Raw genomic sequence first — 23,133 nt, forward strand, 5'->3', positions numbered from 1 at the left:
ATAAAATGAATAAAAAAAAAAAGAGAAAAAAGAAACGATGTGTGGAGACCCTATGAGATAGCTAATGGCCTTTGTCATATCATGATTCGGAAATTGAATCGTCATTTGTAATATATAAAATTTGCGGAGTATAATCTCCATCATAATGTTTTCCTGTCTATCCAAATTAATATGTTCTCCTTCTTCTAAAGGTTTTGCTTCATGGCTAGGTTAAAAAGTTTGTGGACACTGGATAGGCTAACCGTGAACGTGTCAAGCACATGCTAAATCCATGCAAACACTAATTACGTACCTTGGTAATCCTACTGCCAAGTGGACTCTGAATATAATAATAATAATAAATGATAATGATGCAAGCCCTAAATTGTGGGCAATTCCAGCAAAAACAAGAATAAGCTAATCTTTTCCCCCACTTTTTTTACAATGGCTTAATTTAATTACCAAAAATTAAAAAGCTCAATTTGTTTTGGTGAATGTACAATAAGCTTAACTTGCTTCTGTCATTTCTCAGCCTCAGCCTCAGGTGGACCAAATTCAAGATCTATAATGTCACGTTTTCGTTCAAATCATTTATTGTCGGCTTCTTACGGCATCGCTTTCTTTTTACTTTTTGTGCGTTGCTTAACTTTGCATTAATCTGTCTTTTTTTCTCCTTTTTCTGTACTGAGAAAACCTAAATGTTTTTTTTTTTTTTTTTGCCTTTATTTTTGGCAGAAATGAAGGTTAATTATTTTCTTCTTTTTTACACAAAAAATTAATAGTAAAAAAATAAAAAACAATAAAAAACTCAGAATGTAGACAACCATTTTCTCTGTGTTACACAAAAATCCAGTGAATAATAAAGTAGTTCTTTTATCTTCTAGAGGAGACATGGTTATGAAAGAGTGAGCGAATTGTCAAAGTATTGGGGGTCCAGATTCCAGAAGAGAATCAGCTTGAAATCGTACGTCATTGGAGATTATAAAATCAAAATATCGTCCATTGATATGGTGAGAGACATAACTTTCACGTTTAATTTGTTTAAAACAGTAATTCACCATTGTTTAAAACGGTAGGAACAAAAAAAAAAAAGCAGCCGAGGAAAAAGAACTATATTCTCAAATTACCACACCAACTTTTGTTGGTTTTGTTTCAATTAATTGTCTCTTTTTTCTTTTTCTTTTTTATGGTTTCATTTTAATTTGTTCTAATTTTTATGATCCATAACTCTTTTAATTTATTAGTATTAATCGATATGATAAAGATTTATGATATTTTATAATCAAATCATCTAGCTAGAGGACGTTATAGATCTACTGCGTTTGAGAAAACAACTACAAGAATTTAATTCGTTTTATTTGATGAAACAATTTTCTGTTGTGTTGGGTTCTCTATAATTCTAATTTTGTATAAATTATAAATAGCACGTTTTTTTAATTAATTAATGCCTTTTGTATTTCGTACCGTTAGTAGTCTTTTCCCAAGTCACGTTTTTAAGGTGGTTGGTGGTAATTTTTTGTGGGCCAACCTTTGATGGAAATCTGGAATTAAATATTTGCCCTCATACTATTATAGAAATTTTACCATTCTAATGGAATCTCAGACGAACTCCTTTTATGGATTTTAAATTTTTTTAAATATTAAAATTTAAAAATATATTTATAATATATTTAATTTATTTTTATAGAATTTATTTTGTCAGATTATAATTTAAGTATTTTACTGAATATATATATATATATATATTCAACAATACTTTAAATTTTCACATTTAAAACAATTGAAAAATAATAATAAAAAGCCTAATGAACAATTCATTTGTCTTGATTGAAAACTAATGGAATATTAATTATTATATTTTATCTTCATTATGACAAATATCTATTATTGGTACGTTAGTTGGTTACATATACATAATAATTTGTCTTTTGAAATTTTATTAAATTTGTTCTCAGAAACGATAAAAAAAAAAGAAAAAGAAAAAAAAAGAATGGTTATCAGAAATCAAATACTAGCTTTCAACCCAGAAAATTGAGCAGAAATAAAACAATAAAATGCAATGACATATAAAAAGGAAAATATAATAAGATAAGAAAAATTCCAATAGGCACGCTTTATTGGTATATTTAATTTCCTTGATTCAGCGACTTCTAAATTATTTTCTTTTATATTGTTTGTAATGGATTGCCTTATATTTCCAATGAATAGACTTGTTCAAAAAAATTGAGATCATCAAATTTGACGTTTTGATGCAATATATTCAAGTTAACTACCTTGCACGTTGCCACCTCTTTCTTTCTTTACTCAAACTCGAAAACCTATTCAAAATGTTCCTTGAAGTTTGTACTGATTATAAATTATATTCTAGTAAAGCTTTCAATAACAATTCTAAATTAATTAATTAAACATATGTTGTAAATACTGGGATCAAACATATAATCTATGTGTTCAAACGTCTCAATATATATATATATATACATATATATAATATTTCTCTCCCACTAACTTTTTTCTTCATTTTCTTTTCCTCCCAAATATTTTAATGGAAACTACTGAATCGAAAATTTGAATATTCAATTGAATAAGTGCTGCATGTCTTCCATGATTAGCTCTGCCACTACTAAAAAATATTTAAAACAAATTGGCAAGTTTCACGAGGTAACCAAATTTTTCATTTTTTTATTAATTAGTTAGGATAAAATTAATCTTTGGCGGGTCATTTACATCTCATGCACCCGCCCACCTAGAAAGACTGAAAGCCATTTTGAAATTGAAAAAGTATATCTAAACTTTATTTTCAAAAGGAAATTCAACTAAAAGTTTTAGAGATATTTTTATTGTTTTTTATATCCTCCTATTTAAAGATCGGATTTTATCAAAACAGATACTCATTACCCACCTCTAGAAAGAATAAAGGAATTTATATATTTATATATAGTTTTGTTTTTCTAAAAAGAAGAAATGTCTCTTACAAAATGCTGTGAAATATTGAAGATATATATATACATACATATATATATATGTGTGTGTATCATTACCACAAACAGGATAGGGACAGATGGGTAAAATGCCATTAGCACATATAAAAGTGACAAAAATTAGTCATTTTGTGCCTTTGTAATACCTGATTATTCTCTTCCTAACAAAAACGAAAGAATAAAGAAGAAAAAGGAGATAAATACCAAATTATCTCAGGGGCAATTAAAAATTTTAAACAGTATGTATCAGCACGCGCTTATTTAAAGGAAGGGTGTAATAATATGAGGCGGTTGTTAGCCACAGAAGATAAGGTCCCACGTCACCTGGTCCCACATTATCACCACTGGAACAACAATTTATATAATCCAACTCCCAATCCACTTCGCGTTATCCACACGCGCCTCTATTACGTGTCGCCAACTTCATCCTAGAATACTTAAAAAAGGCGATTCTGAGTAGGCTTCAATCCAAAGCGCCTTTTTACCTGGCTTTTTGTTTTTTCATTTCTTTCTATTCTGTTTCTTTTTTCTTTTCTATTCTATACATATATACATATATAGCAATCCAAACGCCTGGAAAGAAAAAAATGTTTTGTTGGGTTCTCTGAAAATTCCCACCGCCGCGTCTCTTTCTTTCAAGTATCTTCGTTTTTCTACAATTTTCACAGCAAGAATTCCTGAGAAACAAACAGATTTCCGCCTATCAGAACTATCCACTTGTTAATTATATCTAGCATGAAGGTTTAAAAGTCTCACCAATCAAACAAAACTGTAGATAGAGTTTCTGAGTATTATCCATTTGTCTCGGTTTTAGCAAAATAGAAAAACAGACAGAAATTTATTTTTTTTTTCTAATCCTTTTGGTCCCTGAAAGTATCTCTGATCAGGTTAAACGTATTAAACGGAATATCCATTATTGCTAGAAAAAAGGTTAAAAAAAAAAAAAAAGAAACGGAAAACATGATGAGAAGGCAACAAGATCAGCAATCTAGGGTTTTCTACGAGCTGTCAGCTCTGGTTCTCAACATCCTGCGATCCCCTCCGTCGCCGATCCCGTTTTCTGATCATTCACCGGTGACACCGCCGCCGCCGGTGTCGTCGACGAGGCGGTCTCCGGCCGCTCAGATCTCGCCTGCGGGTTTTGCTTCGCTGCTCTTGGGGATTTCGCTGGCTCTGATGCTTTGTGGATCAGTTACTTTTTTCATCGGTTTCATATTGATGCCTTGGGTTCTTGGATTGGTGATGGTTTTCTACGTGGCTGGGATGATTTCAGCCCTTTCGATGTTGGGTCGCTCAATTCTTTGCTATGCCACGGCTCCATCAACGCCGCGGAAGGAGATTCCTGGTATGTTTTATCCTTGAAGGTTCTGCTTTGATCAAACGGTTCATCTGTAATTCTTGTTTGTGTTTTTATTTTTAATCCTCTCTTTGCAACTTTTTGTGTCAAATTTGAAGAATTCTCTTGTTGTATGATAAGTTCATGGTTGCAATTTATTTTTATGTTCTTTGGTTTTGTCTTTTGATCGTAAGGTTCTCTGCAAGATCATAGGAAAACAGAGAAACTTTCAATTATAAATTTATCTGTAAGAACATTTGCCCCCTTTTTCCTTTTAACTGAGATTATAAATTGAAGGCGTTTCATTTCCATTGTTCCAATTCTTTGAAAAGAAATGGAGAGGATTTTTTATTTTTCTTTATTTTTTTGAAAAATTCGTTAAAAGAAAATAATTAGATTCTCCGAGCATGGTTGGGTTCACAAGATATGTTTTGTTCCCTTGGTATTTAGTAGTTAAGAGTTTTTAGTACTTAGTATGTCGTTGGATTTGGAACAATATTAAATATGTCATCGTAAGGAGGGTATCTAGTTTTAATTAGAAGCAGGAGGGAATTTACGTCTCAGCTTTTGAACTTTTAAGAAGATAATGAGGCCAGCCGTTAGAATTGTATGTAAAGACTAGGAAATTAGATGTTGCAAAAGAATGCCCCCAATCCTCATTTTTCTTAAGTGCCATGCTTCCTCTTTGTTGTAGAAAAAACAAACAAGGAGAAAGAAAAATTGAAGTAAGAATCCTTGCTTTTGACCTCATAACTAACAATTGGCTTCTTATAATGCGTTAGATAAATTTTCCTTGTCTTTATCTGTAACTTACTTGCATAATAGTCCCCTTCTAGAACTGTTTGGTTATCGCTACATCCCACCTCATCCAAAAAAGAAGGTTAGCAATTCCTAAACCTTAAGCCAAAGTACTACCTTTCCCCTTTTTGCATTTAATAGTTACTTTTATGAAATAACGTTTCTTGAATAAAACTTTTCAACTTGGAAGTGACGATATCTTGAATAATTTGTTTAGTCCCAAGACCTGGGAATCTTATGATCAACTCAGAACCTCAGGTTTTACTCATAGTGAGGAGCCGGTGAGGATATGAAAATTATTTTGATTAAATTAAGTGAGTTCAGAGCAATGACATAAACCTGAGTTTGTAAATGATATTATTCTTACTTTCAAAATAGATCAAGTAAATTTCTGTTGTCTGCAAAATTTTGGAAGGTATTCATTCTGAAATTCTTGTATCTGTTTGCTTTTTGAACTTTTGCTCATTTGCATGTTCTGTGTGGAAAGCTAGTCAACAAACTTGTAGATTTATGTATGTTGGGAGGTTATGGTGAATACCCGTACTCTCTCTTTCTTGTTTTTTCAATTGCTTTTGCATATAAGGTTGTACTTGGAAGTGAGAAGTTGTGGTGGCAGTAAATTGTTTAATTCATTATGTTGATTGACTTTTCTACCATTCCTTTATATTATTAGTATTGGCTATTGATAGGTTAGAAATGCTTGCAATTTCTTATTAACTCTTCCTATAAATTTCCACTTCTGCAGCCTGGAAACTATTGTGAAGAAAACAAGGTTGGGATAGAGAGAACTGAACTCTGCGAGTGAGGATGATGGAGCAGCACAAAATGTTTCTGTGAGTGGTGCTGCGTCTTGGATATATAGGCAAGAAAAAGATAAGCGAGCTTCTTCAAGTATTTATGCAGGAATTTGTGCATAACTGTATTAAATTTTACTGAGATATGTGCATATGGCTTCTTTGTTAAGTAGAATATAGTGAATCCATGAAGGTTTCTAAATACTGCTGTGGAATGAAATTGCTATTTGTGAAAAGAGGGTGGGGAAGGGAATATGCTCCCGGTCTTCATTCATATATTTTATTTCCTCGTGTTAGAAATTTTTCATTCATGTCTTTAGAATTTGTAAAAATTCTTAAGCTTCTAGGCATATACAATACTGTTTTTTGGGCTTTGCTGGAGTCCGTTACAAACAGATGAAAAAAAAAAAAAAAATTTTAAAAACACCCATAAAAGTCAAACAATGGACAAGAGTTCGGTGATTATGAGTGGATGTCCCTTGTATTTCTCTTTTTTCTCTTTATCCTGTCTGCCAAGTGTTGGGCTCGAGAAGGATTATTAATAGAGTTATTGAAGGCGGTGGACGGTGGGGGATGGGAAGAGGAGGCTCTGTTTGGATCGATCTTAAACTCTGAATGAGAGTCAGATCCAAATAAAGAGACATGGATTTGAATGATGCCCATGAGGAACTAATTTGGTTGCAGCCACTACTAGTCACTGGTCACTTTACAACATTTTGGTCCTTCATTTTCCGCAAAGTATCATCGAACTCCATGAATCTTATCATTTTCACAACCTCTTCACATCACAACGCCACACATGTTGGTCCATTTTCTTTTTATCTTTTCCCTAGGATGTAAGAGATTATAATTATCTGTTTGTAGACCACTCTTTGGTCAACATATGGGCAAGTAAAGTGGAAGTTCATTTGGGTTTTCACCATTGGGCTAGAATTCAAAAGGTTGGGCTTACCCATATACTAGGATCTAGATTCCATTCTAAGATACCAATAGCAACTTTCCCGATTTCTTGTTTCGTTTTCAGAGTTGCCAAACACTACGAGTATGATTAGCTTGTTAGGAATCATGTTTTTTCTATTTTATAGTGATAAATATTATTTTAACTTTCTGATTGCACAGCCAAGATTATTAGCTGCTTACACGTATCACGAATGCCGTGTCAAATCGTGGCATGCGATGAAATAAATGCGCTAATAACTAAACGACACGATTCATGAAAAATGGAATTCAGGTATTTGACATATCACGGATAACACAGTAACTTTATTTATTTGTTGTTTTCTTTCGGGCTCATCAGCCAATGGCTGCCATTTTTGGCGGTGTTTCCCACGGTCATTTTGTAACCCCCCATTCTCCAAAATTAGCTTATAACACAAATTGCCTTGCAAAAAATCTACTAACAAAATCACATACAACAGTACGTTTAAAAAATAAGACAGTATATATTTTAACCATTGAGAGGCAATAATCCAAACTGAAAATGAAAGAGAGAGTACAATCCTCCAGAACAACCCAAACAAAGATAAAACTAAACAAACCTATAACTTTTCAAAACGACAAACATTAAGCGATCTGTGACAAACACAACAAGAAAGCATAATTTCCATTAATTGAAGAGAGAACAAAAAGGAAAAAAGAAAAAGGAAAATGGGAGGGTGAATAAAAGGTCATCCAGTGTAGATATGAACACCGATGGCGATGAGGAAGATGGTGATGAGACCAAAGAAGATGATGGTATGCACAAGGATGGAAATCCCACTGGTCTGCATGTTTCCAAACCCCACAATCCTGTCTTTTCCAGGGAGCTGGAATAGCAGCCCTGGACTTAGAAGCACGAATAGCACCACTGCTATAACCACTGGGCCCCAATCCGCCATGCTTTGAATCTTTTTGATTGATCTCTCTCTGCTCTCTGCAGCTCTCTGCTATGTGTTTGTGAAAAATATTAATTCAAGTTTCTCTCTCACTCTGTGTGTGTGTGAGAGTATTGGACAGAGAGTTTATATATACATATTCATTAAACGATGATTCCTAGCCTTGCTATGTGCTATGCTCTAAACTGGCAAGCAATAAAGTGAAATTAAGATGTGAAATTAAGATGGGAAGGAAGGAATATAAAAGAGTAAAAAGACAGAGTGTGGCACAATTTTTATGTCTTCGTCGGTGGCTTCTGGAGTATACCAAACGCATATGACAAAGTTAACACGTTATCATTTTCTTGATCGTGACGCTACCACTTTTTTTTTTTTTTTTTTTTTCTTCAATGGTAATTGTTTTGTGCAATCTCAGCTTAGCTAATGATGATTTGCTCTTTCTTTCTTCCTTGTTGTTGCGTGTCTTAGATGTTTAGAGAGAGGTTTTTATTTGTTTTAAAAAGCATCTTTAAGTTTGATGTATACACGCACAAATTGAAAATTTTATCGTTATTATATATATATAATGTATTTGGTATGTGTTTTTAAAATATTATATTCCTGAATATGACATGATGCCAAATATGTATAACGAATCAATTGGTATTATTGGCAGTCAAAAATTTAAATAGAAAATTTTTTCTTATTTTGATTATCCTAGAAAATGAAGATTTGAAGTTATACATTATTAATTTCTCAATTAAGAATTCTAATCGAACATGAAAAAAAGAAATAATAGTACGTGCCCATACAGAACCCTCCTAAGTTGTTTCTTCGTGTAAATCAATGAATGTTATTTAATTAGACAATGTCGTTTTCATTGCGACTAAAATCACACTCAACGATTCCTAAAGCATGCAAGAATATTTACTACTTTTACTTTGTGGATTGAAAGGCAGAAGGCCCAAATACTACTTTCTTCTTATTCTACAAATGGATTTCATTGAACCAAAAGAGGCCCTATTGACTGAAAGGCCAGTGGAGCACCAAAATCCAAACAATTTTATTCAAGTATCATATTGAAGATCTTGTGGTATGTAAATAGCCAGGCAAATTAGCCCATTACCATTAATTAATTAATTAATCACTAGCTATGATTCAACTTTACTAAAGAATTCATCAAGAAATAATATTAGATGGCAGGACAGGTTGTTGAGAATTTTAGACGGCTTAATTATCATTATATTCAATTAGTAATGCAGAAGCTGCTTAAGGCTACCAGTCCTCTTGAGTACTTTTCTGCATAATTCATGTATAGTTTCATCTAACTGCTTAAAGCTGTGTTATTGAGAACCATCTTGCAATCCCAAGGCTTGTTAATTTCTGTTTTTTTATTCAAGCTATTTTCCTTTATCCCAAAAAAAAAAAAAATGAAAAGAAAAAAAAATTGAACATGGTATTTCGGCCGCTTTACAAGTAATAGTGGATGGTTGAAGAAGAAATCCCCCATGGCATTGGTGTTACATCAAATAGAAAATAAAAAACCGCCAAGTAATTACTTAATTAAGCTCTAAGATTATGAAGACATGGGTAAGATTTACAACGTCAAAAGTCCAATGAGTTATCATTCTCTTGCCTAAGTTTGAGTGTTAATGAAGACTAAAGTACTAAACCTATCTCCTTAATTCATCATCCTGTAGATATTTAAGTCAAAACCCACCATATATCGTGGTTATCAGGTTATGCCCAAAATTACAAAGATTTGGACAAATTTCCTTTTTGAAGTAATTTGACTAAGTTCCTTGTTAAACTAGAAAATATCTCATTTTCACAATTATGAAACATTCACCTAGAAAATGGTAATATACATATACCTTAGAAATAAAAGGGTACAAAATTTGAGTGAACCACGTCCACAGCTTTGCGAGGCATGCTTTTTTATCCTTTCATTCACAACAAGCTAAGCCAATCAATAGCAATGGATTTGGGACATCAACATCCAAACCATAGCCCACATAGAAATTTCATAAAGCGATAAGTTTGGCTCCATATATAGGAATACATGTCCATACATGTAACTTAAGCCACTAATGAACCAATGGCAATGCAGCTTGCCCAAATGATTAGCAAACAAATTGAAGTGTTTCATCTATTTTAGGTGTCTCAATACAAAAAAAAATAAAAATTATTTGTTTCTTTTCATAAAAACCCACTTCAAATACTTAATGCAAGTCCTTTTCATTAATATTAATTATTGAACAACAATGGAAGTGAAAAAAAAAAAAAAAACAATGGAACATAATACTGACATTGAAACAAACTGAAAAACATTAAAAAAGAAAATTACAGTCTAAACAAAAAGTAAACTTCCCATTTCCCAATTTAGAACTACATGCGGCAACCATTTTCCTTGTAATTCTTTTGGGTGGAGAGAAAATAATCAATCGAGGTACAAATGGACCTTGATGGCAAGAAGGAAAACGCAAACGAGAGCGAAGTAGAGCAGAGAATGAATCATAATGGAGGCACCACTTGTCTTAAAGTTGCCAAACTCAACGCATCGATGTTGTCCAGGTAACTGAAACAGAAGCCCTGGAGATAACAGCACAAACAGTATCACAGACACAAAAATTGGACCCCAATCCGACATCGTTTCACCCTTCCAAACTACTCTAGTGTTTGTTTCTTGGGAAATGAAGGAAAACCAGAGAAACAGCAATGAATTGCAGTGACGGGTTTGGGTTGGGGGGTTGAGAAGGTGTTTATGTAAGAAGGCAGAGACAGAGAAGACTTTGGTGGGAAGAGAAAAGATAAATAAATAAATAAAACAGGAAAAAAAAAAGAAAAAAGAAAAAGAAAAGAATGAGTGAAAAGAGTTTTGGATTGTGGGGCGGAGAGTTGGGAAAACAAGTCACTTGGGATTCACTGACAGCCAAGCCGTCCCATTTTTATAAAGCACGTGAAAATCTGTGATTTGGAATTCTGCAACCACAACCAGTTTGTGAATTCTGATGCCTCTGTTTTAGGATTGTTCTGTTTTGTGTTTGTGAAATATTATAAATGGGCCAATCATAACAGAATATGACCGACAAGACAATGAAATTGGTTGCTGGGTCATGAAATGAGTCTGTTTTACTTTTTAATAAACGGGCTAGGCCCATCAATACCTGGCATCGTCTTCAATCCAATCAATCATCTTGTTTACTATAATTTCTCGTTAAAAATGGATGGTCCTCATTAAACTAATATACCAAATGTATAATCAAGATTTCTAATATTCAAAATCTCTATTTCTTCATTATCAAGAAAATAAATAAACTAAAAGAAAAAAAAAATCTCTATTTCTTCAATACAGGGTAAGTAAAGGGTATTAAAAAAAATTTTTAAGGATCACACAACACAAATATTTTTGCTTCTCCTTTCTCAGAAGCCAATAAATAAATAAAAACTATTTCAATGGGTTGATAAATAATTATTATCTACTCCAAAGGGTTTAAATGAATCTTTCACGCATTTGGTCAAAAGGCAAACCTATTGAGTTCCTTGTAATTAAAAGGCAATTGGAATTAGGAAATAAAAAAGAAAATTATTGGCCAGTGATGATCAAAGGGAGAATAGGGATGGGAGGCTTTAAAGTCACAATGTTGAAAAATGAACGTTATCCTAAAGATTGTTCTGCCACCTTTTTTTTTTTTTTTAAATTTTTTTAACAAAAATATAATTATAAATGCATCACTCAGCAAAATGGAGAGGAGTCGTAATCTGGGCCTCCACCATGTCCTTTTTATAAAGAGTTTTTGATCAAGTAAATGATGCCAGTACCAAGCAAACTGCTACTATATATAATATATATATATATATATTTTAAATAATAGGAAAAGTTAAAAACGCATTTTGAGTGCATAATTATATATGTCTATACAAACAGTTCTGCTCTTGTTTCCATGCTAGTTTACTATCTTCTTCCTCTTTTTAACATTTTTATAAAACAGACTTCTTTCATTCTACGGTGTGTATGCCGACAATATAAAAAATATTTACCAGATAATATATTATCTAATATTAAATGTCTACATTATAAAAAAGTAGATATATTTTATGACAAAGTTTCCTACATATTTTGCTATCAATTGACTTTATTATAATTATTTTTTTCTCACCCTATACAATTGGCCCTAATTTTTTGTGGACTTGAGGGAATAATAAATAAATAAATAAATAAATAAAAATCTAAATAATGTTCCACCATCAAGAAAGAAAGTGGTGCTTGTCAACTTCGATTGCTCTGTGTATATATATATATATATATATATTAAACACATATTGGCGATTTTCTTTCTCTCTCTCATTTGCTATCAGAATATGACCTTTATCTGCTAGCTATAATTTGCTGATAAATATGGTGTACCTCTCCATTCCATAGTACATAGATATTACATATAGAAGAAAATTAAATATTTTTCTACTAATTACATCAAACAGATAATATTGTACAAAATAGAGAAAGCCAGCTAGCTAGATGCATGCAACAAATCAAGCCATTATTGGTCTTATAATTAATAGACGGGAAATTTGATTTAGATTTTATAGTTTTATTTATAATTTTTAACTATAAAAATTAACATATGTATAATGAATAAATTTTTTTAAAAAATAAAAATTTAATTATGATAAAGATAAAATTAAAAAGATGTAAATGAAATTTTGAAAGAGAATCTTTAGTCGACAATTTGCGTTTTTTTTTTTTTTTTTTTGTTTAGGCCAAACATAGATATTATCAGTAAATACATATGGGTAACCCCACTTTCTCAATCGAAAGAATTCAAAAAGGCTAGCTAGCTAGCTAGCACTCCATTATCACGAAGCTTCCTTCTCACCTTCGTTTTAACCCCACTTTCTTCCCTTCTTCATTAATTCCTATATTAAATCATATACCCACAAACAAAACCATTAGGAAGTATTGTTTTTTTTTCCCCCGGCTGCCCATTCAACCAAGTTAGTTATTATTTAATGGTGCAAATTGGTTTTGTTTTGCTTATTCCTTTCAAAAAATTACTTTTTTTCATATGCAATTCATATAAAATTTTATATTAATAAAATAATGAGTCATCATTTTACCAATATAATCCATTAACACTGTGTTTGAATTTTACTATGCGTTGTGATTCATTTACTTATTTTATATTGACTCGGCTTTGACGAGTATGGTCAAGAAAATGGAAACCAAAGAATTACACGAAAAACACAGGGTCAAAGAGTAAAAAGAAGACCAAACCACTTACACGGCACCTTTTCCACGTTTTTTTCTAAAAATCCATGAATTAAATATTCAGCTGCACTGTATTTGGAACTGTCGGAATCTAAATTCTAAAATTACCAATTTACCCTTTTAAACAGTGTGGACTTTGTCATCACCCTTCTAGGTGGTGCGATGTTCGCAGCTGAAAAATCTGTTCCTCTCTTTTTTAATGTTGGAATTCAGATATTATTGTCCGGAAAACAGTGCTAAAAACCATTAGATTTGTTACAAATCTTAATATATATATAAAAAAAAAAAGAAAAAAAAAAAAAGGGAGAATGCTTTTAGAACCCAAATCCTCAAACCATGCTACAAGGCTAGTAGAGTAATTTCACAAACGCGAGGATATTCTCTATATATATATATATATAGAATTGCTATCTGTCAAGCACATGGATGTGAAAGAGAAATAATTCAGCTGCAGCAGCTGCTAAACTAACTTTGAAAGATCTCCGCCGCTAGTTTATACATCGTACGATCACATGAATGAATATCTAAATGAGCTATAATTATTCCACTAGGAAATGAACACTTCACTACCAGACAAATTATAAGACAAAAAATGGTAAAATGCATAGGTTCACTTTCAATAGTCCACGCAATTTAAATGTAACGCGTAGCACACCAACTTCAAGTCCGTCCCGTAGAAAACGTAGATGTCAAGTCTCTCTCTCTCTCTCTCTCTCACAACAAATGGATAAGTAAAAAACTCGTATATAATACAACGCCTGATTACTGGGCCGGGTTTTTTTAGGTTTGTACGTGTCCGATGTGGTCTCAGTGAAGAGGTTTTCTGTTTGCCCCAAAATTTTTTCTAACTTTGGATTTTCTTTTTGATTTCTCCAAACTACCTACTACCTACCTGCTCTGCTGCTCTTTGGTTTCCGGTCGCAAACTGAGCTTTTAAAAACTTTCTGATGCGCTTCATTTCAGCGCCGACGACTAATCCGACCGTTAAGAATTCAAGTGGAATTACTCTTTCTCTGCAATTTGTTTACTTTTAATTTTTTTTTTATTTTTTTTTGGATGCAGAAATGAGTAAGATTCAATCAGGTAATGACTGAATCTTCAATTTTTAATCTTTCTTTTTTCTTTGTTTGTTTATGGATATATGAGCCACAGCAATAAAGATTTCCATGTGAACTGCTTGTTAATTTGCCTCTGAAAATCATGGAATGGTTTCAAAATTTGATTAATTTATGTAATTGCTGCTTTTACTTTTAGAATTTTGTGTTTTACTTCCAAAGGTTTTGAAAAATCAAAAATGGTTCAAGCTGTCTTTTTTTTTTTTTTTTTTTTTTAATTTTTAATTTTTTTATTTCTATGTTGGATATAGAATAAGAGTATAGGTTTTTAGTTGATGCCAAACATATTTTTCAATAAAATTCCTTCAACTTTTAGATTTGTATTCAGTGAAATAGTCATGGTTTTGCCATCTTGTATGATATGAACTCTGGTTTTTCTTTCATATGCTGCATTATGGTTAACAGTCTTTATAATTTGCAATTAAAAGTTCTTTGATTTCTGTTCTCTATACAATCTCAGGATATGATATTGATAATCTTTTTCAAGAAGCTCAAACCCGATGGCTGAAGCCTGCAGAAGTGCTTTCAATATTGCAGAACCATGAGAAGTACCAGCTCACCCAAGAGCCTGCTCAACAACCAACTAGTAATTTTCCTTGTCTTTCAACCCTACTGAACAAATTTATAAATAACATAATAATCTACTCTATTTATCTACTTTTCAATGTGTTGTTGACTGGATCCTGCCACAGGTGGCTCTTTGTTCCTTTTTAACAAGAGGGTCCTTCGGTTCTTCAGAAAAGATGGTCATCGTTGGCGTAAGAAGAAGGATGGACGAACTGTTGGGGAAGCACATGAACGCCTTAAGGTTTGTTAAAATGTCTGTGCAATTATATTTATTGGCCTGTCTTTTAATCTGACCTTTACAACACTGATGTGCTAGACTTTGGTCTCAATTTCTTCAAATGAGAAATTTAAAGAAATTAGATTCAGGATGACACTTTCTATATATCACAATAGGTATTTTTTAAGTATGACACCGCTTGCATTAATTCTTTCTCTGTAGCAATACATGAGGAATGAGTGAAACACAGTGTTGTAGCAGCTTATCTAAAGGAGGATTTTGGATGGCACCTGTGACTCGGGTCCCTCATACACAGGAAACTTGAGAAAGTTTTCGTAGGCATCTAAATAGTATTTCGATATTCTGAAGTTTCAACATTCCTAATTTCCAGCTACATGCTTTTTTATAAATAGGTTATGCTGAACTTCATAGTGTGATTGTTATTGTCTAGGTGCATGGGCTACACATTTAAATTCTTTGATATTTCCATTTAGTTTATGGTTTTTATCTGAAAGATTGTAAGTAGTTGGACAAGTACAAGCTGATTAAATATCTCTAAACATATTTTAAAAACCAAAAGGTACACATATGTACAAAATGGAAAGAGTTTGGTAGCATGCATCTGAATTATTCTTACTTTATATCATACGTCAAATATTAGTTTGCATCCAAATCCAATGGTGTACATATGAAATGGAGTAACGGGATTTAATAATTGTTGGTTGTTTTCTTCATAAGAAATTAAATTTTATTCTTAAAAAAAAAAACTTACTGTACAAATATTTTGATGCTTCAATAAGAGAATTGGTGTTGGATTTGCGCAAATTTCGTCCTTTATTCTTTTTCATGTCTTTCTCCCAAGATGGTGCTTTTTGTACTGAGTTCGATGGCATTTATTGATTTCTTCAATTTGAGGGTAACAGATTATATGCCTAACTAGGTTGGAAATGCTGAAGCTTTGAATTGTTACTATGCTCATGGAGAAGAAAATCACAATTTTCAGAGACGTAGCTATTGGATGCTGGATCCGTGAGTATTCTTGTTATTTATTAGCATAATACATGTACATTTAAGTTTTGAACATTCCTTCTATTTTATATGCTTGTTATCGTGGTTGTTAATACAAATACATTCATAAATACATCAGTATATGTCATGAAGAACATGCAATGGAAGTATTCAAATTTGTTTACTTGTTAGTTCTTTTGGCAGGGCATATGAACACATTGTTCTTGTACATTACAGAGATATAACTGAGGTGAGATTCTACAAAGCATTTATTTCTCCTTTGCCCATTTACTCTCACTTTATGAGTAGCATTTACTTGATAGATATGCGATTCTTGTACATATTCCTTTACAATGATCATAATCATGGTCTTTCTTTAATATGAGTCTCTAAATGTTCTACCAGTTTGTGCATGTTTTCTACAGTTGCGAAAATTTCCACTTTCCAATAAATTGATATTTGGCCAGTTCCAAAGGAACACCGTTGTACATAATTTTCTGTTCTTCTCTATTTTACTGTTACTATTTTCATTGGCAGCCAAGGCCCAATTTTTTATGGTTTGATATTCAAATTTTACATCCAAATTGCAGGGGAAACCCAATGCTGAGTCTGCAGCACAATTATCTCCAGGTTCATTTCTGTCCTTTACCCAGAGTCCTTGCTCTAGTACTACACCAAATCAAGGTTCCACCTCCATTGGTGATGTATACGAACCCTGTCAGAGTTTGACAAGTCCTGGATCTATAGAGGTCAGTTCTGACGTTTTAATGAAAACAAATGGGGGGGACTATTTCCAAGGAGTAGAGAGGACAGGCAATTTAGGTAGTTCAACAGAGCTCAATGTTAGTCAAGCTTTACGAAGGCTTGAGGAGCAGTTAAGTCTGAATGATGACAGCCTCAAAGAATTTGATCCGTCTGGCAGTCAGGATGAAGATCCAGTCAAGTCAGAGCTGGAATACGATGGGGAGATACCCAATCAGGAGCAGTATGCGAATTTTCATGGACATGGACATATTATACGAGATCGGTATTATTCTGGACATACTGGAATGCAAGGTAATCCAGACTGCTTATGTTTTATGTTTCTTATTTTTTTCCCATTCTTTTGGTATGTTTGGAGTTGTCAAAATCCACTTGTATGTCTTGTCATGTGTGGAAGACACTTAACAGCCCATTTGGTGGTATCGGTTTTAATTTTTTTTTTTTTTTTTTTATGTACTTTCTGATTTTTTATACTAATAATTGTGGAGGTAACCAAGCACATGCACTGGAGAGTCTCTAAACTAGGTTTGTTTTCTGTAGATAATGGTAGTTTGCATCAACACCAATTTTATGGGCATGAATATACAGATGGAAGGACAGAATCTTCATCTTGGAATGACGTTCTTGATTCATGTAAGGCTTTGTCAGGTGGTGAGTCTCAGAAGGAACAATTATACACGTTGCAAAAACATGTGAGTGTTGCAGTGAATTTCAAAATGGTTCATTTCTTATATCCTGTAGGTTACCGTCACTTCATTGTTCTTGTCAAAATATTCATAATTTTTATTTCATTCGTTATAATTTGACACCTACAACAGGAAAGCCCACTAAGTTCAGGAAATGGACCAACTGTAGAGCAGGAGCATCCTGGATGGCTGAATTCCAATGGAAAAAATGTTGAAAACTGTAGGTTATCCTCAACTCCTATAGTTAGCACTGAGTAGATTTATAACAAGGTCTAACCAGTTGGCAACGCTAACATGTTCCCAGCTTCCATGTTGCTGCCCCAAGAAGTGAACAATTTTCCATATTCTTCTGTGCTACAAAGTCATGAAACAAATTCGGACTACTACATGATGTTGTTTGGCAACCAGGGCCGAATCGAACTGCTTGAATCGGATGTGAATTTGACAATTGCACAAAGGCAGAAGTTCACAATTCGAGAAATATGCCCAGATTGGGGTTATGCTACTGAGACTACAAAGGTATGTTTATAGTGGTGCTTCTTCAGGTGTGATGACAGTGATATTACCAGCTATATTCTTCTATAGTATTGATGAACCTACTGGTTCCCTGAAACATTCTAAAATAAGACTGCATCTTCTCTGCATTAACAGAATACTAATTGACAATAGGATGTTAGTTATTTATGTGAAAGTATGATCTATGTGTTTTCCTTTTAAAGATTTCAATTGGCTATTGAAAATTATAAAGGCATTACTGGGTTTGTTCTTCTGAATTAAAACATATATGTGTCTTGATATTCTTTGGATCAAATATTTATGAGCTTTCTTGTTTAGTATTTTAACTTTTTATCCTTATTGTGGTGACCGATGTGCTGGCTGTGAGTGTACGTGTTGTGCATTAATCCAATTATGTATGGTTCTGGACGATGTCTTTTCCCCTTCAAAAAATGTTTCTGAAGTAGATTGTATCTGGTAATCTTAAGTCAGAATTTAATGCCCGAATTTTTATGCAGATCATTATTATCGGTTCGTTTCTTTGTGATTCATTAGAATCTAGATGGAATTGTATGTTTGGTGATGTGGAAGTTCCTGCTCAGATCATTCAAGAAGGTGTAATTCGTTGTGAAGCTCCTCCTCATCCTTCTGGGAAGATAACTCTCTGCATTACTTCTGGCAACCGGGTGTCATGCAGTGAAGTCAGGGAGTTTGAATATCGAGTTAAGAATGTTGGTAGTGCTGAAAGTGATTCAACATCTACAGGTTCCACTAAGAGTGCAGAAGAACTGTTGTTACTAGTCAGATTTGTTCAGATGCTATTGTCAGATTCAGCATCACAGAACGGAAACAACATTGGATCTGAGACCCCAAGAAAATTGTTTGCTGATGATGATTCATGGGACAGTGTCATAGAGGCACTTTTAGTTGGTAGTGGAACTTCATCCGGTACCATCTATTGGCTTCTTGAAGAACTTCTAAAAGACAAGTTACTGCAGTGGATTTCTTCTAGATCTCAGGAACAAATTGAGCAGGCAGGATGTTCCCTGTCCAAGAAAGAGCAAGGAATAATACACATGATTGCTGGATTGGGCTTTGAATGGGCCTTAAACCCAGTGCTCAGTTCTGGAGCCAATATAAATTTCCGTGACATTAATGGGTGGACTGCACTACATTGGGCTGCACGTTTTGGAAGGTAATAGATGTTTGTGGATGCTTTTAAACTAGTTTCTTCCTTCCTGCTGGTAAGACCATATTTGGTTTAATGGTAGATGCCATCAGCAGCGGTAAGCTAGCAGCATATCATAATGGTTAAATTGGCCACTGTGAATTTTATACCTATTACATCTCTTACAGATAATAACCTTTGTTGTATCACTCAAATACTTTTGCTCTGCAACAGGGAAAAAATGGTTGCCGCTCTTATAGCTTCTGGTGCATTTGCCGGGGCAGTGACAGATCCGAGTTCACAAGATCCAACAGGTAAAACCCCTGCAGCTGTTGCAGCGATCAGTGGACATAGGGGACTTGCTGGTTATCTTTCTGAGGTGGCACTGACTAGCCATCTGTCATCACTTACACTGGAAGAAAGTGAGCTTTCTAAAGGATCCGCTGAGGTTGAAGCTGAAAAAACTGTAAATAGTATCTCAAAGCAAAACCTTACTATCAGTGAGGATCAGCTTTCACTCAAAGATACCTTGGCTGCAGTGCGGAATGCAGCTCAGGCTGCAGCACGTATACAATCTGCTTTCCGGGCACATTCTTTTAGAAAACGACTAGAGAAAGAAGCTGCTGCTTCTACTTTAGAAGAGTATGGTATTAATTCAGATGACATTAAAGGGCTTTCAATGATGTCAAAGATGGCCTTTGGCAACCCACGCGATTACAATTCGGCTGCATTATCTATCCAGAAAAAGTACCGTGGTTGGAAAGGGCGCAAGGATTTTCTGGCATTTCGCCAGAAAGTGGTTAAAATACAGGTTCAAAGTTTGCCATCAGAATAATACATTTAAAATGCATTATAAGATATTTGCAAGAATTTTATGCGTGTACAACACGTATGCACATCTTGAACCATGAAGAAAAACTCCTTTTTCTTTTTAAAATGAATGTCAACGTATGAATGATGAGTTTTAAAACTTTCCATTTAGTTCCTAAATTATTATTATTAATTTTTTAAAATTTTTACAGGCATGTGTTAGAGGTTACCAGGTTAGGAAGCATTACAAGGTAATCTGTTGGGCTGTTGGAGTTCTAGAAAAGGTTGTACTACGATGGCGGCGGAAAGGAGTTGGTTTGCGAGGTTTTCGACAGGACTCTGATTCTATTGCTGAGAGTGAAGATGAAGATATTCTTAAGGTGTTCCGCAAACAGAAAGTTGATGTGGCAATTGATGAGGCTGTCTCACGGGTGCTGTCAATGGTTGATTCTTCAGAGGCACGTCAGCAATATCATCGCGTGCTTGAAAAATACCGCCAAGCTAAGGTCAGCAACATTGAACTAAAGAGACGTTAAGTGGGCTCATGTCCAACTGATGTTTAGATTCTGAATTTCAGCTCTAGTTCACCTTCATGCTTTGTTAACCATCAAATTCATGATACTGAGAATATAAGTAACCATTTTTTAATGCAAATGGATCTGGATTATACTACATGACATGATAAATTTCGTCCATAGCATAAGGTCAGTTTTTGTGCTTACCACCAAGTAACTCTAGGGTTGTTCTGTATCTGCTAGCGGTCTAGTGAGCTTTTGAAATTCATTCAGTTGCAAGTATATCTCTTTTACATGATCACTTGAGAGGCTTTTTTCTTTTTTTTTCTTTTTTTTTTTTTTTTAAAAGAAAACACCAATTCTATATCTCAGTCATAAAAGAGAGCTTGCACAGAGCTGAAATTGTTCAAAATACAATGTTTCGACACCAAAATCAGCTCGATCTGTACAATTATTTTCCTTGGTTAACTGTCTTAGTATTTTTTGTGTTGAGAACTTGTAGTGCAGAGCCTCTAATCAGTGAATTTGACTAATTATTATAGCAGGCTAAACTGAGCGGCATGACTGACAATGCAGAACCGTCGACAACTAATGTTGCGGATATTTGTACTATGGAAGACCTTGAAGCCTACGACTTCCTAGACGACAGCTTTCAATGAGCCTAACTTAACTCTTAGATTGACCAGTTTAGAGATTAATGATCTGGTAGAGAACTCCTGGATTCAATTTGTACATAGAAGCCTGGTTTGCATGGTTAAAAAAGTGATATCTGATTGGTGACCGCTTCTTGTTACATTTCTACGGTCTTGTAAATGATTCATGCTGTTAGGTGTTAATGTCATTGCGATCCAGTGTGCTTATGATTAAAAAAGTGTTCTAATTTCTCAGCTTTCAAATAGTTTGCACAGCGCTTAACCCCTGGATATTACCAAAAAAATAAAAATAAAAATAATAATTTGCACAGCTAAAATAAATATAAAAAAAAAAAACTTGAAAAAAGAAATGAAATAAAAAATAATACTAATAATTTGCCTTGATTTGTTTGGTTTTGTAATGCAATTATTTGCACCGAACCGACCAATCTTATCGGTGTCAAAATGAATTGAAGTTGGAAAACTGCTGACCTATGATAAACGGCAGGGATAATAGTGATGTTCCACTCACTTGCTATCTTTTACAAGCCACTGGTTTTCTGCCACGTTAGTCTCAGAGGCCACGTGTTCTCTCTGATTACGGCCGAGCTTGGTACTCCAAAAAGTTTTGACTTTTCTTTCTCGAATCATCCATCTCCGAGAATCTGAGACACTGAAACGGTGATTCAAGGAACGGGAAATTTTTTATTTTTTTATTTTTATTTTATTTTTATTTTTTAAAAAGAAAAAACTAGTCGGAGTTTATATAGTGGAGTCAAAGCCAATCTAAGATTCAGTTATGGATTCCAAAAATCAAAATCTGGAGCTAATTAACGCCGCAATCCAGAAGCTGATACAGGAGAGGAAAAACAGAGAAGTCTCCGGTGAAAGCTTTATCGAAGAAGATGATGATGACCAGCTCTTTCTCTCCCGACTGCTCTATCAGGTTTCTCATCAAACACCTTTCTCTTTTCAAAAAAATTTCAATGCTCTACAAGTTTTATGCATATATATTCGATCTTTGTATGCTTAGACTCCAGAAATTGTTCCAAGTTTTGATTCTTACTCCATTTTTATAGATCTTCGAGCTCTGCCTATAATATATGATCCAATTTTTGCTAAAAAGATTCAGAAAATGAACTAGCTTTACTGCAAAGTTGTTCTGTTATAATTTTGTTGTTTTTAAGTGACTGGAATATTCACCTAAAGAAGTGAAAATTTATGATATTCTATTGAACCATTTTTGTATTTGCAGTTGGAATCATTGAAAAGAGATGGCAAACTTGAACAAAATGAATCTTCAAATAAAGTGGGTGAGGTAAATTGTAGAGTTGATGAATCGAAGAGTGAGAAGGGTGATGGTAACATTGAAGTTGTTGATACAGATGAAATCGTGAAAGAACTCAAGAAGGTGAAGAAACAGAATTCTATCACTCACTGGCTTCTTTCGGCCATGATTGTGCTCACACTGGTTTGGCAAATATCAGAGGTTTCTCTGATTTTGAAACTTAAAGATGGAGTAAGCCACCCATTTAGATCCCTTGGAGGTATGCTCATAGGGATGTTTAAAAGTTCAACTACAAATGGCCATGATTCAGAGAACCAGAATGAATCTCATTCACTGCCTCCTATCAAAGTTCCCGATTTTCCCCACATGGAATTTCCAGATTTAAATGGTGATAATGGTGGAAAACATTGATAATCATAGTCGTGATTTTTTTGTATTGGAATTGAACACAGAAAATGTGAAATTTATCTCGAACAGTGCTTTTGTATTCGTTGTTTTGATCTTGGTTCAAATTGGAAAAAAGCTATAAATCGCAAATCTTTTCGTCCCACCTTTCGTTTTAATCTGTTGAACAGGTTGAAACCCTGCTATTTATAGTTTGTTGGATAAATGAAGCCTTTTTCCTTCCTACAAGGATTTCGAACCTATGAACGGAGCTTCTATTCCGTTCCTGTGTTTGAGCTCAAAGCAAAGCTATGTGTTTCTTATAGTGTTTGAAGCCGACTCTGGGTGGCCTCTGAATTTTGATGAGAGATAAGTTCCACCATAAATTTTAGTGCCTTTAATGCAGCCACTGAGATAAGTTGTAAGAGTTAATACGGCGAGAAGAGGTAGAAAAATGAAGAAGAATCATATTCGTATAA

General features: G+C 33.8%; 5 protein-coding genes across 7 annotated transcripts; 3 read left to right on the forward strand and 2 right to left on the reverse strand.

The window, feature by feature from the left end:
- The first annotated feature begins 3,419 nt into the window (after positions 1–3,419).
- LOC107428312 (uncharacterized) lies at positions 3,420–6,168 on the forward strand. Its single transcript, XM_016038834.4, has 2 exons — positions 3,420–4,302; positions 5,837–6,168. The coding sequence occupies exons 1-2, from the start codon at positions 3,918–3,920 to the stop codon at positions 5,851–5,853; spliced, it is 402 nt and encodes a 133-aa protein (XP_015894320.1). The 5' UTR covers positions 3,420–3,917; the 3' UTR covers positions 5,854–6,168.
- A 1,139-nt stretch (positions 6,169–7,307) lies between these two features.
- On the reverse strand, positions 7,308–7,980 carry LOC107428275 (uncharacterized). Its single transcript, XM_016038784.4, has one exon. It carries the CDS (start codon positions 7,760–7,762, stop codon positions 7,553–7,555), a length of 210 nt encoding a protein of 69 aa, XP_015894270.3. The 5' UTR covers positions 7,763–7,980; the 3' UTR covers positions 7,308–7,552.
- A 1,977-nt stretch (positions 7,981–9,957) lies between these two features.
- LOC125418584 (uncharacterized) lies at positions 9,958–10,762 on the reverse strand. The gene has a single exon (XM_048462351.2). The coding sequence runs from the start codon at positions 10,386–10,388 to the stop codon at positions 10,179–10,181; it is 210 nt and encodes a 69-aa protein (XP_048318308.1). The 5' UTR covers positions 10,389–10,762; the 3' UTR covers positions 9,958–10,178.
- A 2,909-nt stretch (positions 10,763–13,671) lies between these two features.
- Positions 13,672–21,143, forward strand: LOC107428307 (calmodulin-binding transcription activator 4). Of its 3 annotated transcripts, none has more exons than XM_025077892.3 (13): positions 13,672–14,090; positions 14,583–14,708; positions 14,815–14,930; positions 15,847–15,935; positions 16,119–16,164; positions 16,505–16,970; positions 17,265–17,368; positions 17,495–17,582; positions 17,667–17,881; positions 18,376–19,052; positions 19,260–19,836; positions 20,048–20,341; positions 20,893–21,143. In XM_025077892.3, the coding sequence occupies exons 1-13, from the start codon at positions 14,072–14,074 to the stop codon at positions 21,007–21,009; spliced, it is 2,934 nt and encodes a 977-aa protein (XP_024933660.2). In that variant the 5' UTR covers positions 13,672–14,071; the 3' UTR covers positions 21,010–21,143. The 3 variants fall into 3 exon arrangements, with proteins under 3 accessions (XP_024933660.2, XP_015894311.2, XP_015894312.2); XM_016038825.4 differs by having other exon boundaries at positions 13,673–14,090; positions 17,217–17,368; XM_016038826.4 differs by having other exon boundaries at positions 13,674–14,090; positions 17,217–17,368; positions 20,896–21,143.
- Positions 21,144–21,375: 232 nt separating this feature from the next.
- LOC107428308 (uncharacterized) lies at positions 21,376–22,820 on the forward strand. Its single transcript, XM_016038827.4, has 2 exons — positions 21,376–21,928; positions 22,238–22,820. Exons 1-2 carry the CDS (start codon positions 21,782–21,784, stop codon positions 22,679–22,681), a joined length of 591 nt encoding a protein of 196 aa, XP_015894313.2. The 5' UTR covers positions 21,376–21,781; the 3' UTR covers positions 22,682–22,820.
- Positions 22,821–23,133: the final 313 nt, after the last annotated feature.

This window comes from Ziziphus jujuba, chromosome 12 (assembly GCF_031755915.1).
Source record: "Ziziphus jujuba cultivar Dongzao chromosome 12, ASM3175591v1".
Taxonomy (NCBI): Eukaryota; Viridiplantae; Streptophyta; class Magnoliopsida; order Rosales; family Rhamnaceae; genus Ziziphus; species Ziziphus jujuba.

Coding starts and splice junctions, on each gene's coding strand:
- LOC107428307 (XM_016038825.4), top strand. Junction 14,931..15,846: donor AAGCACATGAACGCCTTAAG/GTTTGTTAAAAT, acceptor ATGCCTAACTAG/GTTGGAAATGCTGAAGCTTT. Junction 19,053..19,259: donor TGGGCTGCACGTTTTGGAAG/GTAATAGATGTT, acceptor GCTCTGCAACAG/GGAAAAAATGGTTGCCGCTC.
- LOC107428312 (XM_016038834.4), top strand. CDS start 3,918: ATGATGAGAAGGCAACAAGATCAGCAATCTAGGGTTTTCTACGAGCTG.
- LOC107428275 (XM_016038784.4), bottom strand. CDS start 7,762: ATGGCGGATTGGGGCCCAGTGGTTATAGCAGTGGTGCTATTCGTGCTT.
- LOC107428308 (XM_016038827.4), top strand. CDS start 21,782: ATGGATTCCAAAAATCAAAATCTGGAGCTAATTAACGCCGCAATCCAG. Junction 21,929..22,237: donor TCTCCCGACTGCTCTATCAG/GTTTCTCATCAA, acceptor TTGTATTTGCAG/TTGGAATCATTGAAAAGAGA.
- LOC125418584 (XM_048462351.2), bottom strand. CDS start 10,388: ATGTCGGATTGGGGTCCAATTTTTGTGTCTGTGATACTGTTTGTGCTG.